General features: G+C 38.7%; 1 protein-coding gene across 3 annotated transcripts in view; it reads left to right on the forward strand.

Moving 5' to 3' along the window:
- Nucleotides 1–14,160, forward strand: part of map2k5 (mitogen-activated protein kinase kinase 5) — a 274,682-nt gene that overhangs the window by 250,436 nt on the left and 10,086 nt on the right. For 2 of the 3 annotated variants that reach the window (XM_043677180.1, XM_043677182.1), the window contains 2 exons: nt 6,325–6,396; nt 8,173–8,241. In XM_043677180.1, the coding sequence (XP_043533115.1) occupies nt 6,325–6,396; nt 8,173–8,226 (126 nt within the window). In that variant the 3' untranslated portion in view covers nt 8,227–8,241. Of the gene's footprint in view, nt 1–6,324; nt 6,397–8,172; nt 8,242–14,160 lie in introns of those variants that run through there. The other variant, XM_043677181.1, reaches the window with a different exon arrangement.

Below are 14,160 nucleotides of genomic sequence, written 5' to 3' on the forward strand. Positions count from 1 at the left end.
CAAGAGTGATTGTCCCGAGTAAAGGTCACAGCCAGATACAAGCTGAACTCCACTAGGGCCATTCATGGGTTTCCAAAATAATTTCTGGCCAACCTCTTTATGTCTGGTGGCCAGGATTGGATGCAGACACAGTTGCGTTGGTGGCACAGTGCTCAGCGGGCCAACAAGGACAAAAATTACTGCCAGTAGCTGTTGGGAATGACCCTGGACCCAGTGACACTTCAACTATGCAGGTCCTTTCACGGGCTCAATGTTCTTAGTCATTGTGGACACCCACTCAAAATGGCTAAATGTGCATAAAGTTGATTTGTCAAACAAGGAGATGACAATAGAAAAAACTGCGCGCATCATGGAAGACTTCATCACAGAGAATGAACCATCATTTACAAGCAGGGAATTTGAGTATTCCATACAAGGACAGCACTATACCTTCCATAATCCAGTGGTCTGGCAGACAGAAAGAGTAGTCCAAACTTTGAAGGCAGGCTCAAAGAAACCACCTACAGCTTAACTAAATACCAACCTGTCCTGGTTCCTATTTGATTATAAGACCATCCCTCATGCAATTACAGGGACAGTTGCAGCAATGTGGCTAATGAAGAGAAGACCCAGCCATTCCCATGAATGTTGATGAGCTGCTGGCTGTAATTATTGTCCTTGTAGGCATTCTGGACACTGTCCCATCAATGCAGCTATGTCTGTATCCAGTTCTGGACACCAGCCATAACTTCTCACTAGCATCTTTATTTTAGAGACTCCTGGATGACCAGTGGAGAAGACTTTGCACCAGGTTAACTCTGATCTTTCCAGACTTCGGAGTGGGGGGGGGGGGGGTTAGTGGGGTTAGTGAGAAGGCATATAAGAATGTCTCCCCTAAGCGAGAGAGACAGTATACTTCAGGAAATTAAGTTTGATGTGGGAACCATGGGAATATCCCTGCATGGGTAAGAGACATGGTTGACCCGAGGTCAGGTCTAGTGACATATAAAGTTTGGGTAGGTGCGGCGGTCCTGAATAAGCATGTGGACCATATGAAAACTGCAAACTCACAAACGGTCTGGAAGCAAACTGTACCCAACTCCTCAGTTGCCTTTTTGACTGTTCTGAAACCTGTGGGTTCTCCCTCTCCTTTGTGCATTGAAGATACCTTGGAATCTGAGATGGACATGCCAGATATTGCCACCTTGACACCTTTGCTGCCTGAAGAATGAATTTCTTCCGAGATGCTCCCGGCATAAGGGGCAAGTAACTGCGCATTATATGTCACTTGTATCAGAGGCAGAGTTGGAGGAACCTGACCTGGTGTTAAAACACCCCAGGAGGAGCTACAAAAAAAAAACCACCAATGCCATCGGACTCGAAGTTGGGCAGGATGTCATGATTGTAACAATGTCAGTTCCATGGACTTCAAAGAATATGAGTTCCCTGATTGGGTTATAATCTAGTCCAGTCAGGGAGCCCAGACTAGCAAATATAAATAGGAGTGTCAGACATCCTGTTCACTCAGAGAACTGGCTCTGAGGAAGCTGGGTCAGTATCATGGACTCTCCACACCTAAATGAAGATGACTTGGTGATGGGATACTGGTGAGAAATCATTTCACTGTCCATTTCATTTGAATTAATTGTAGTATTTTGATATGACTGATAGACTAGTGAAGCCATTTCAATAGCCAGTTAAGAGTCAACCATATCGCTATGGGTCTAGAGTCACATGAACTGGGCCAAGTAAAGATAATAGGTTTCTTTCAGTAAAGCTCAATGGTGAACCACTTGGAATTCTATAATAATCTAGTAGCTTCGTAGTGAATCTCATGGCTGAAGCTAACTTTTGATCCTGATTTATTCAGTCAACTAAATTTAATTTCTGTGAGGTATGATTTGACCTCATGTCTCCAGTTTGTGTCCATGCCTGTAATTTGCTAATTCAGTAACATGATTTTCTTGTCATAAATCACAATAATGGCTTTTTGGGCTCTTCAAAGGACAATTAAGGTAAAAATGCATTTGTGTTGGACTGAAGTCGTTGGTAGTATTATTTCCGACAAAGACATTAGTAAACTAATTAATTTTTGTAACAATTCTACAATTTCATGGTCTCTCTTCCTGATTCCAAATTTTAATTTCCAGATATTGACAGTTGGACTCTCATTTTGGAACTACCTTCATGGCATTTCATCTCTGGATTATTAGTCTAAATTTCTGGATTATTAGATCATAAATAAATGCACCTTGTTTGCCAAATGACCATTATTATTGTTATTATTGCACTCCTGCTGCCTGAATTACTTGTTCACAAGATCCAACTTCCCTCTATTTATCTTGTCAATCCATATCTCTGCGAAGTAATTTTTTTGATGTTTTCGATAGATGCCAAGTTTACACATAAAACTGTTGCGTCAGGGAGTCAGTGATTTTGTTTCTTTTTTTAACTGCCCCCCCCGCCCCCGTCCCCCTCATACACAAGCTATTTGACATAATATGAACATTCCTTGATAATGACACATGTAATAGAAATAGTGCTGGTTCTGTGCGATTAAACCCATTGGGCAGATTGAAATTATAGAAATATTAACATGGAATGATATTATTTCCCCCATGTGTATTCTGTCTCTACAGGGGACCTACTTAGTTTAATCCTCCCTTACTCATATTCTATGCTGTCTTACATAACTATATAGTGCCAAGTTCAAATATAAGTCTCCGTATCCAATTTTTAAAAAATTTGCATATTCTGCTATCATTTTTATGAAATGCTCCAGGTGTTCAGTAGTGATGTCATTCTAAATGCCTGGAGTCTGGGAGGCATGCTAGCCTGACCTTTCTACTTTGAGTGCTGCCACCCTTTAAAATACATATTTTTTTAAAATCTGTTTTTATCCTTCCCAATTTTATTTGGTCGAAGCTTTTATTGTGACATTGGCAGCATCCTTTATATTTGTGAAGAGAAAACCAAAATATTCACTTAATACTCAATTATGATCTCAGCCTTAAGAAGATGTTCTTGGTCTCTAAAGGCTCACCCAGCATTGATTATCATTTTACTGTTTAGATACTGTTGAATAACCTTTGGATTCCCCTTTATGCTATCTGCTAATGTGTACTTACGTACTCTTTTTGGCCCTTTATTTCCTTTTTCAGTACTCCTTTGAAGCTTTGTATTCATCTTGGTTTTCTACTCTGTTACAAACCTTACATCTATCAAAAGTATCCCTCTTCTGTATAATTCTAGTCTTTATAAGTCATCCAGGGTGCTCAAGCTTTGTGTGTCTTCCATTTCTCCCTTGTGTTAAATCTGAAATCAAATAACCTATTCAGCTCATTTACTGTTTTACCTTTTAATATTTCAAATCCTGGGTCACCTTCAATTTGAGTTTAAAAGCAACGAATGTTAGTTAGGGTTGTATATAAGAACTGATTTGGTGCCCCTCCAACTCAATTTTAATTTAATCCCTTCCCTTTCTTCCTAGTCTTCCCTGTTCTATTGGTGATGATTGTTCTCTTAATGAGTAACATGGGTGATTTGGCAATAGTTTTATTTTTAACATAAAAACTAGTTCCTCAAGGAGGAGGCAGTGGCATGGTGGCAATGTCACTGGATTAGCAATCCATAGACTGGACTGGATCACTAGGTTAATGTTCTAAGAGCTGTTGTAGTTCAATACAACATTTCTATTTTGGGCCAGAAGATGTGGGTTCAAATCTCAACTGCTCCAGAAGTGTGTTGGAACAATCCTGGACAGGTTGATGAATTAAAGAACAGAAATTGCTAGAGAAACTCAGCAGGGCTGGCAGCATCTGCGGAGAGAAAGCACCATTAACATTTCAGGACCAGTGATCCTTCTTAAGAACTGGGGTTAACTCTGCTTTCTCTCCACAGATGCTGCCAGACCTGCTGAGTTTCTCCACCAATTTCTTGGTTTTTGTTTTAGCTTTTTGGTATCTGTAGTTCTGTGAATTTTTTGATGAAACAAAGAACTGATTTCTCTCTTGTGGTATAAAGGCAGTGCCCATCTCTGAGTCAGAAGGTCTGGGTTCAAATTCTACTTGCCCAGATGTGTCTTAACATATCTGAACATTTTCATTAAAATAACTAGACCCAAGTCCTAGACTTTAACACAAATACTCACCTTGGTTGCCTTATCTTGCACTCTCAGTTTTAAGAAGAAACTGGCTTCTGTGGGCATCTTTGCAGAGGGTGGGTAGGAAGACCTCCTTGTGGTCCTGCTCCGGGGCCTGGCTAAAGTAGCCATCTAAAAGGTCATTTGTTACTGCCTGCCTCTCATCCATGGCTACATTCATGCCTGGGTGTCCAGCACCCTCAGAGTTATGACAGATAGGTGGGCACTGTGGGAAGTGAAATGTATTATCAACCCCTCCAATACTATTGTGATTTTAAATCCCCCCCTTGTTTCCCTACCTTTCTGATTTTTGATATTCTGACACTGCCTCTCGGGGGCAGTACATGTAATTTATTGCTCAGTTAGTTAACTGTGTTGATGAAACATGGAACTGGAAAGGCACAGCAGGTCAGACAGAATAGGAGGAGCAGGAAAGTCAACGTTTCAGGTGGGGACCCTTCATCAGGACTGGACACCCAGTCCTGATGAAGGGTTTCAACCCGAAACGTCAACTTTCCTGCTCCTCTGATGCTGTCTTACATGCTATGTCTTTCCAGCTCCACATTTTATCAACTCTGACTTCCAGCATCTGCAGTACTTACTATCTCCTCGTTAATTGTGTGAGTTGATAGTTTTAAAAAAAACTGGTTTCTACCTAATTGCAGACATTGGTTTGTAGAAGAAAAAAATGCTCTGTACTTATGCTGCAGAGAGAGTTGTGAATAAATCTGTGTAGAAAGCAGATTGACTTCTGTTGCTTCCTTTGCATGATTGATGTTTCCTAATTTATGATTACCTGCCAATCTTTGATTCCAGTCCAGTTAGGTCAAATTCCTCTTCTCTGAAACTTGCTTTCCTTCAATGAGTATTTTCACATTTGAATTTTCTTTGTTCTTTTCTGTAATTGCTTCAAACCTAATGACATTGTGATCACTAACCATACTTAAAATAAAAGTGATTAGAGTTAGGAACTAAGCTGTGAGTTCCTGTGAACTAGATTTAAATTTTGGATAGAGGAGGAATAGAATCAGCCACATTCTGATTGGATTTGGAAATCACATGCAAACATCACTGGATACCAATGTAAATATAACCTCTTTTCAGGAAAAGGTTTTGCAGAAGAAAGTTGACAGTGTTAAAGCTCCTCACTCTTCCATTTAACAATTGATTGCATATTGTTTTGCTTTTGATACTTCCAAAGAACTTAAAATGTAGTTTTGCACTTATTGGGTTACCCTTTTGCCCTTCATTACTGTTGATTATAGCCAATTATCGCTGTGTAATTGAATGGGGAAAACTGCTTTATTTAATCATATAACCTGAAGGTTAATGTAAATTAGGTTTTGAAGGTACTCTGTAGTGGGAGAACCTATAATTAAAACTGGTTGCATGTTTTCTCATCTTTCGTGTAAAACACCAGATCTAATTTGATTTTTTTTATCACTACCCAGGCATCCTATTCTCATTTTGATACTTTTAAGAATTCCCTTGCAAACATTTAATGTGTATTATTTGCCATTGTTTGGCTTGAAACAGAGTTGAATTTGACCCATTCCCTAGAAATCTGAGAACCTTTTATTTTGCTTCAGTATTTTTCCCCTTTAGGAAGAACAAACAAGTTAAATTCAGGCCAGCCTTAAATCATTTGATCTATTAATTTTACCATTGAAGAAATTATTTGTATTGTTGTCCATCCTCCTCCAGGTATAACAATAATACAAAAAAAACTGGAATCTGGCGATCCTTTTATTTGTAATTCTTGGCCTGTGAGCATTTTTATGCCATTTATATAAAAATGTCTTATGTGTGGTGTGTATTAAGAGTTGATATGGAGATATTTATTGAATGCCATGTAGATTCCCCATTAGAAACTTTACCTTTATTGTTTCTGCGGTACATTGGGGAGCAGATTTGTGACTGTGATTCAATCCTCACCTACTGGTTTCACACGAGGATGGTATAATTGGAGGGATCTGTACCATTCTTGCAAGAATGTATTGGCGAAAGCTACTTTGAATGTGTGATCTGCAACATGAGGAAACTAACTCCAAAACATTTTTTTTGTCAAATGGGAGCACACATTAAAGCCTTTCTAATTCAGACTATTGTTAAATTGAAGTGGAAATGTACTAAATCGGTTAGTTAGATTTTAGATTATAGTTCCAAAACATAACTCCTGAAGTGTTATTCCATTCCTTTTACAGCCTGAACGAATAGCAGGTGAACAGTATGGAATACATTCAGATGTGTGGAGCTTTGGGATCTCATTTATGGAGGTGAGCTAATATAATATATATCTTCCATCTTCTGGCATTTATTTACTAATTTTCCATTTCTTGTCAAAATGTTCTGATAAAGTTGTACATTATATTATCATTTGAATTCGAAGCTACAATTAAGTTAGATTTGTGATTTCATTTCTGGAAAGGTAATTGTTTTTAAAAAAAATCAGTAAGTAATTTGGAAAAGTGAACTGAAGCTATTATTTCCAAAAAAAACATGTGACCTAAGTTAAGTACCAAGCAGGATAAATGTGGTATTAATTGATTAAGTGTTTACAAAATTGAATTTTATGGCATGCTGAGAAAACAGACCAGGGGCCACTAGTGTTTTTTTTAAGCTTCAAAATCAGTTTTCAGTTCATGAGATCATTTTCACCCCTGCAGAAAGTGATGCTCTCCAGGCTATGAGTGTTTCTGTAGAAATTTTCAAGCTGTCAGAACAGAAAAGAAATTTAGATCATCAGACTGGAAAGACGTCTCTAGGCCATCAAAGCTAGACAGAGTCAGTTAAGAAATTAAAGAGGTACGATGGGGGCAACACTTCACTGGGATTGAGTATCAGTAAAGGGTATGGCTGGGAAATGGCTTGAATTTCTTTTGGTATTTCTGTTAAAATCTTTCTAAAGTGTCTTCTAAAGCTTAGTTTTTTGTGTAAAAAACCTGTGTTCTTTTGGCAACCTTATGTAAATATGCTTAGTGACTCGCCACCACGGTCACCAACTGCAGAAGTTTAACTTCTGATCTATCAAGCTATTCTGGGATCTGATGTATTCAGTATTGCAATCAGCTAAAATCATAATCATGTAAATTGGAGTTAAAATGGAGTTAGGAATGTAAGAACATCAAAAAAAAGAGCAAGAATGCATCATAGGACACTTCAATTTAGTGGTGTTGCATTTTCTAATTTGCTGAGGCTATTCTAGAATTCAGGTACTTTTGCAAAACCATATCAGTGTATCCACCATCTCTCAGCTGCCTCGTTTAGAACCCTGAGATATAGTCCATCAGGTCCTGTTAATTTGTTGTTGAGTGTTAATTTTTCTTTGACAAAAGATGGCAAATTAGGAGAGGGAAACAGAACATGAAGAGAGAGAACTGCTCATAAGAATAGCTGACATGGAAGCCAGAAAGGGAACTTGGCTAATCAGTATTTTAGTTGGAGTAGAGTTGAAGGGTCAGAATATGGACCTCACAGACAACCTGAGCTCCTTAAGATGTAATGAGATAAATGGATTTCAGTACTGCAGTGGTCTGATGGGATTTTAGAGTAGGGTTGTCTCAGTGGCCCGGGAGAAGGAAGGAAGATGGCAGATAAGCCGATTAGATGGTCACAATCTTAGTCTTCATGAGTTCCTTACACATATTGGTGGAAGAAAGTGAGGACTGCAGATGCAGATGACAGTCAGAGTCAAAAAATGTAGCATTGGAAAAGTACAACAGGTCAGGAGGATCTCAGGAGCAGGAGAGTTGTCATTTCAGGTATAAGCCTTTTTTTATGCCTGAAACATAGATTCTCCTGGTCCTTGGTTGCTGTCTGACATAGTGTGCTTTTCCAGCACCACATATATTGGTGGAAGACAGGTGAAGGAAATGTGGAAGAGAAGATTAAGAAATTAGACAAAAGAAGCCAGTGGTTTCCTTTGCATTCCAGGTGATTCTGGAATAGAGTACAGTTTTGGAATTTCAGAGCAGTACTTAATAGTGTTTTATATAATCAAGCCAGATTTATTAGTGAAAGATTAAACTAACTGAATGCCATATCTGTTTAAGGCTGAATCCTTTAAACATAAGAGAATAGAGATGATGCCTCTTCTGGGCATTTGACTAGGGTGAGTGAAAATAATTTTTCATTGGGGTACTGGGGTGTCAAAACTATGGGTGATGGTGTTCTTGAGCAATCAGTAATGCAGAACTATTATGGTGAACAGAGGGTCAAGGCAAGACAGCAGGATTTGAAAGTGCAGTTGTGAGTTGAGAGAGTTTATTTTTAGAGGTGGACACCAAAGAATGTAGGATTGGAAGAGCGAAAGGTCTGTGAGTGGAGAGTGATACTGGAAAAGACAGTGATCCAAGCTGGTCTTATCTGCGATTGATATAGTTGTAGTCGCCTTTCAGTGTGAATCAGCAAGGTCTCGGGTAGCCATCAAAAGGCCTATGGCGTTTATATGGAGGGAGAGATTAAGAGTGGGCTCAGAGGGCATGAACGCCAAAAAGAGAGCATGTGATGAATTGAAGATTAAGAAATCACTCGGTGCAGGCTCTGAGGGAAGGTGGATGGTAAAAAATAAAGATTTTCAGTGTGACCTATGCAGCAAAATGAAATGCTCAGGGTGACTAAAGTGCCAGAGTAAGAGAAGATAAGAAGGGCTGATTACCTAGACCATTAGCATGGCAGTTTGAACAGGGCAACTGGTTGAAGGTATAACCAGAAATAAACAGCACTTCAGCAATTGATGTTGTCCCACTTGAACCATATTTCTCTCAATGCCATAATATTCCTCCAGTCATGCAAGATAAGCTCATGAATGAACTGAAATTCTGGAGGAAATCTTGGAGAAGGATATGGTGAAAGACAATACCTGACAGAGTCCCACAATGTCAGCAATGCATATAACAAGTTGAACAATGAGGAGAATTGTCAAGATTAACTCTGAGAACTCATTGAACATTGTGGCTGGTGACAGAGTAGGACAGGACAGTTCAGATTGCAGCTGCTAACGAGGCAGAGTGTGGTACCTCAATGGACCCTTCAGAGATGCCAAAAGAAAGATAAAAGAAGCAGTAGGCATATTTTTAATTGAGTCAAGTCTGGGAAGATAGCTGGAGAAGTACTGAAGAGATAAGGATTTGGGAGGTAAGAGTACCCGAGAACGTAGTAATGAAGACAAAGTAAGGATTCTAGGAGGCATAACAAGCAAAGTTTTAAAAATAAATGTGGAATGGAAATGGAACTAGAGGCTCAATTGAAATTCATGCCCTAAAGATGCTAAAAAACATGTCATTCAAACCCTAAAGATGCTAAAATAATTGTGGTAAGTTATAACTAATATATATATCGTAAATGTAATGAGGAAATAAGCAAGTAATATGAAGTTTACCCATAGATCTTTCATTGTTTGTAATGTTTGGCAGTAGTTCAAAACCTCCATTTGAAACACACAGACGTATGTGGTTATCGATGGTGAATTTTGCATTGAGTTGTTTCTAATGTCTCAATTTATTGAGGGGCATTGAACCCTTCAGTTAAAAGAATCCTTGACTTCAGCTCACTGGTTTGCCTGTATATTTGCATTGAATATTGTACGTGATAATTCTGTGATATTATTCCATTCAACTGACAAAACATGGTGGTTATTAGTAATTTGGATGCTCTAATAGGACTCAATAAAGAACTCAACAGTTATATTTCTTTGTATATTCTGTAATATTCACATGTCAATTTATTTTGCACATTGCTGTCCATTGATGACTGAGTTCATATTCTTCTGAAACTAAATTAGGCAATTACAATCCGTCAGGCTAATAGATTGATTACAGTTCCTAGGCAAGAAATAGCCAGAAGTTCACCTTTGAAGTCTGTTTTCAACATATTTTTTGCCTTCATAAATCACGTTAAAGGAAGCATTTATTTAAAATACTAATTAATGTTAAGTGCCTATTTATGATCCTAAGGCAAGTTTCTGTTAACGATTTATAATTTCCACATACGTGCTGAAACTACATACAATTCAGTGATTTGATACTCAGGCTCAAAATGTCTGGTGTAAGTTGTGATTTATCCTTTTCAAATATCTTTGATTTCACAGTAGAACATGTGAAAAGCTCCACTGTTTTTATTACATTGAAATGATTCAGTTGAATGATTTATTCATTCAGATCATACATGTGCAGTAATTAAAAATCAAATAGAGAATATTTGTTCACAGAAATTGCTGGAAAAACGCAGCAGGTATGACAGCATCTATAGAGAGCAATCACAGTTAACGTTCCAATGAATCTGTGAGGGATTCTGAAGATATCTCTCTGATTTCTGCCCACAGATGCTGCCAGACCTAATGAGCTTTTCCAGCAATTTCTGTTTTTGATTCTGATTTCCAACCTCGCAGCTCTTTCAGTTTTTATTTGAGAATATTTATTTTTGCCACATTCTCTCTTTTGCTGCAGTTAAAATTATAAGGTGTTTTCTAAGTTAATTTCTTCATGACTGTGCATATAATTTTGAAGACTACATGTCATATAAGTTTAGCTTCCTTAGGCCAAAACCCCATTATATTCTCCTGACAGTCTTGAGGTGGCATTATTCTACAATGGTAGTGCAATGGTCTTCAGTGAACGCTACAGTACTTTTAAAGTACAGTGTTTTCATTGCCTTTTTTTATTTTATTGAGTATATCGCTCCTAAGAGACCACTAGTTAATAGTGAATAAAGACCCTCGTTTCGATTTCTTACATGGTTCACTAGGGCTAGTGTGCTTATAGATTGAGCCTCACTATTCCTGGAGTGGTACCAAATGTTAGAAGTTTTTTTAAGGTATGCACAGTATCCCAATTTACCTCACTTTCACACCAATGTTGATTGAAAGCATGGACCATGTTTCTGTACTAAACAAGAATCCTTATTTATTGTGAGGAATTAGACTATAGCTACAGGCAAAAAAGATACAAACCATTAGCATATAACCTATTGTTACGAAGGTGTAGGTGTATACTCTACCTTTAAGAGAGAGTGGAAGCTGGCACTGACCTAGAGAGCACAAAGGGTGCTGAAAAATTTTAAAATATAGCATTTGATTGAAACAAATAGCTGGAGCTGTGTTACCATGGTACAAAACAAATTCAAATTCAGCTAATCAGTTTACATTATGCCCCAGATACCAAAATCCAATCAAATTTGAATTTTACTGTTTTGGATGACATCAAAATGAAATGATTTTGGAGTTTAAAATTGGACATTTGAACAGTTAGGGAGTGAACAACAAAGAGCTGGCAATCATCACGTAACAGCCAGCAGACTAGCTCTCCAAAAGGTACCTGTCCATAAGAAATTTATACAGCAGAAGACCGAAGCCAATCTCGAAAAATTTACAGAGAAAGTTCGACATCCATAAATGACAGCTGGGTTTGAAAGTGATTTGCTGTAAATTTAAGAGGGAATTTATCGGACCAGTATTGTAGAGTGGAATGTGAAAATAGATTTAAGAGAAAGGAGTTGTAAATAGTTGTTGTTTAATGTTCTATTTTGGACTTAAAAAATAAAACTATTAATTTTTTCTTTAAATAGGGGTATTTGGGATAGTCCTTTGCCATTCAAAATCTGACAAATTATGGCATGAGGTGAACTTTTGTGTGTCTGGTTTAAATTAGCACAGGGGTTTACCCCAAGTCTTAACACTATTAACAACAATTCTAATCCCCTTATAAACTCCCGCTTACCCCACACACTCACTCTCATCCACAGACAAACAAATAGGAAAAATTAATTATAGGCAGTAGTAGAGGAAAACTGGAAAGTCAGTGTTTGCTTCCCAGTTCCTGTATTGAGATAATTCTTCTTTGGCTGGTCAGGCCCTTGATGTTGTGTTGTATTTTTTCGGGGAACCTCCACTGGCTTGTGACAAGTACAGAGCAACTGATTCACTGTGCTAACAGTAACTGCTGAAGAATGATAACGGTTTTCTTCAAGTTTAAACTTTTGTTTTACTGCAGAAAACAGCAGCTTCTGTTAAGGAGAACAAATGTATGTTCCTCCATGAAGTTCTCTTTCTGTAACTTGTTTCTAATTCCAACTTGCTTAGTTAGCTGAAAAGAAATCAGCTTCAATTGTAAAATCTCCTCAGCTCCTGAGAAAATCAGCTTCATATTGCAGCCTCAAAACACAGTTTACAATCGTTATCAAACTCCTTGCCAGGAACTTATGAAGACATCTCTGAATGGATATCGGAGGGGGGGGGGATCAGTTGTTGTAGTCCACATTGGGATGAACAACATAGGCAAAGGTAAGGTGAATGACCTGTTTGGGAATCGTCAAGCATTAGTAAGGAAATTGAAGTGCAGGTCTCAAAGGTCATAATCTCCGGATTACTGCCTGAGCCACGTGCCAATTGGAATAGGGATAAGAAAGTTAGGGGAGTAAACACATGGCTAAGGGATTGGTGTGGGAAAGAGGGATTCCATTTCAAGGGGGATTGGCATCAGTTTTGGAACCGGGGGAGGGGGGATCTGTACCATTGGGACAGTCTCCACCTGAACCCATCTGGAACTGGTGTTCCAGTGAAAAGGATAAATAGGGTGGTCCATAGGACTTTAAACTTCTGATTCAGGGGGAAGAGAAAGGGAAAGCGACAGGGAGTATGGAGTTAAATGGAAAGATAGGCAGCAGGATAGCACATGTGCAGGTGTGTTTAACCTTGAGGTAGACTAGGAATGCAGCAAAAAAGAAAGATAACTCAGGACATCTTATGTTTTCCAGTATCTCTAATAATGATAAGAAAGCTAGCATTAAGGCACTTTACCTGAATGCTCATAGTATTCATAACAAAGTAGATGAATTAACGGCGCAAATCATCATGAATAATTATGATATGGTAGGCATCATAGTGACTTGGTTGCAGGGAGTTCAGAACTGGCAGTTAAACATCATATCGAAAACTGGCAGTTAAACATCATATCATTTACAACATATCGAAAAAACAGGGAGATGGGCAGAGGGGGCGGTTTGCCTTGTTAGTTAAGAATGAAATTAAATCTATGGCACTGAATGACATATGGTTGGATGACATATGGCAAAAAAAACATATTCGGAGTTATATACAGACCTCCTAACAGTGGTCAAAATCAAGGGTCCAAGATGTACCTGGAAATAGATAGAGCATGTCAGAAAGGCAAGATCACGGTGATCATGGGGGACTTCAATATGCAGATGGACTGGGTGAATAATGTTGCCAGTGGATCCAAAGAAAGGGAATTCATGGAATGCCTACAGGTTGGCTTTTTGGAACAGCTTGTGATGCAAGGGAGCAGGCTATTCTGGACTTAATGCTGTGTAATGAGCCAGACTTTATAAAAGCTGTTAAAGTAAGGGAACACTTAGGAGGCAGCGATCATAATATGGTAGAGTTCGGTCTGCAGTTTGAAAGAGAAAAGGCAAAATCGGATGTTATGGTGTTACAACTAAATAAAGGTAATTACAGCGGCATCAGAGAGGAACTGACGAAAATCGATTGGAAGCAGAGACTAGCGGGGAAGATGGTAGAGCAACAATGGCAGGAGTTTCTGGGTGTAATTGAGGACACAGTACAGAGGTTCCTCTCAAAGAAAAGAAAGATTACCGGGGGTGGGGGTGGAATTAGATAGCCATGGCTGACAAAGGAAGTCAGGAAATGTATCAAAGCAAAAGAGAGAGCCAATAAAGTGACCTAGAACATAGAACAATACAGCACAGAACAGGCCCTTCGGCCCACGATGTTGTGCCGAACATTTGTCCTAGCTTAAGCACCTATCCAATTGCCGCTTAAAGGTCACCAAAGATTCTGACTCTACCACTCCCACAGGCAGCGCATTCCATGCCCCCACCACTCTCTGGGTAAAGAACCCACCCCTGACATCTCCCCTATACCTTCCACCCTTCACCTTAAATTTATGTCCAATTGTAACACTCTGTTGCACCCGAAGAAAAAGTTTCTGACTGTCGACTCAATCTATTCCTCTGATCATCTCATAAACCTCTATCAAGTCACCCCTCATCCTTCACCGTTCCAA

This window comes from Chiloscyllium plagiosum, chromosome 36, assembly GCF_004010195.1.
Source record: "Chiloscyllium plagiosum isolate BGI_BamShark_2017 chromosome 36, ASM401019v2, whole genome shotgun sequence".
Classification (NCBI taxonomy): Eukaryota; Metazoa; Chordata; class Chondrichthyes; order Orectolobiformes; family Hemiscylliidae; genus Chiloscyllium; species Chiloscyllium plagiosum.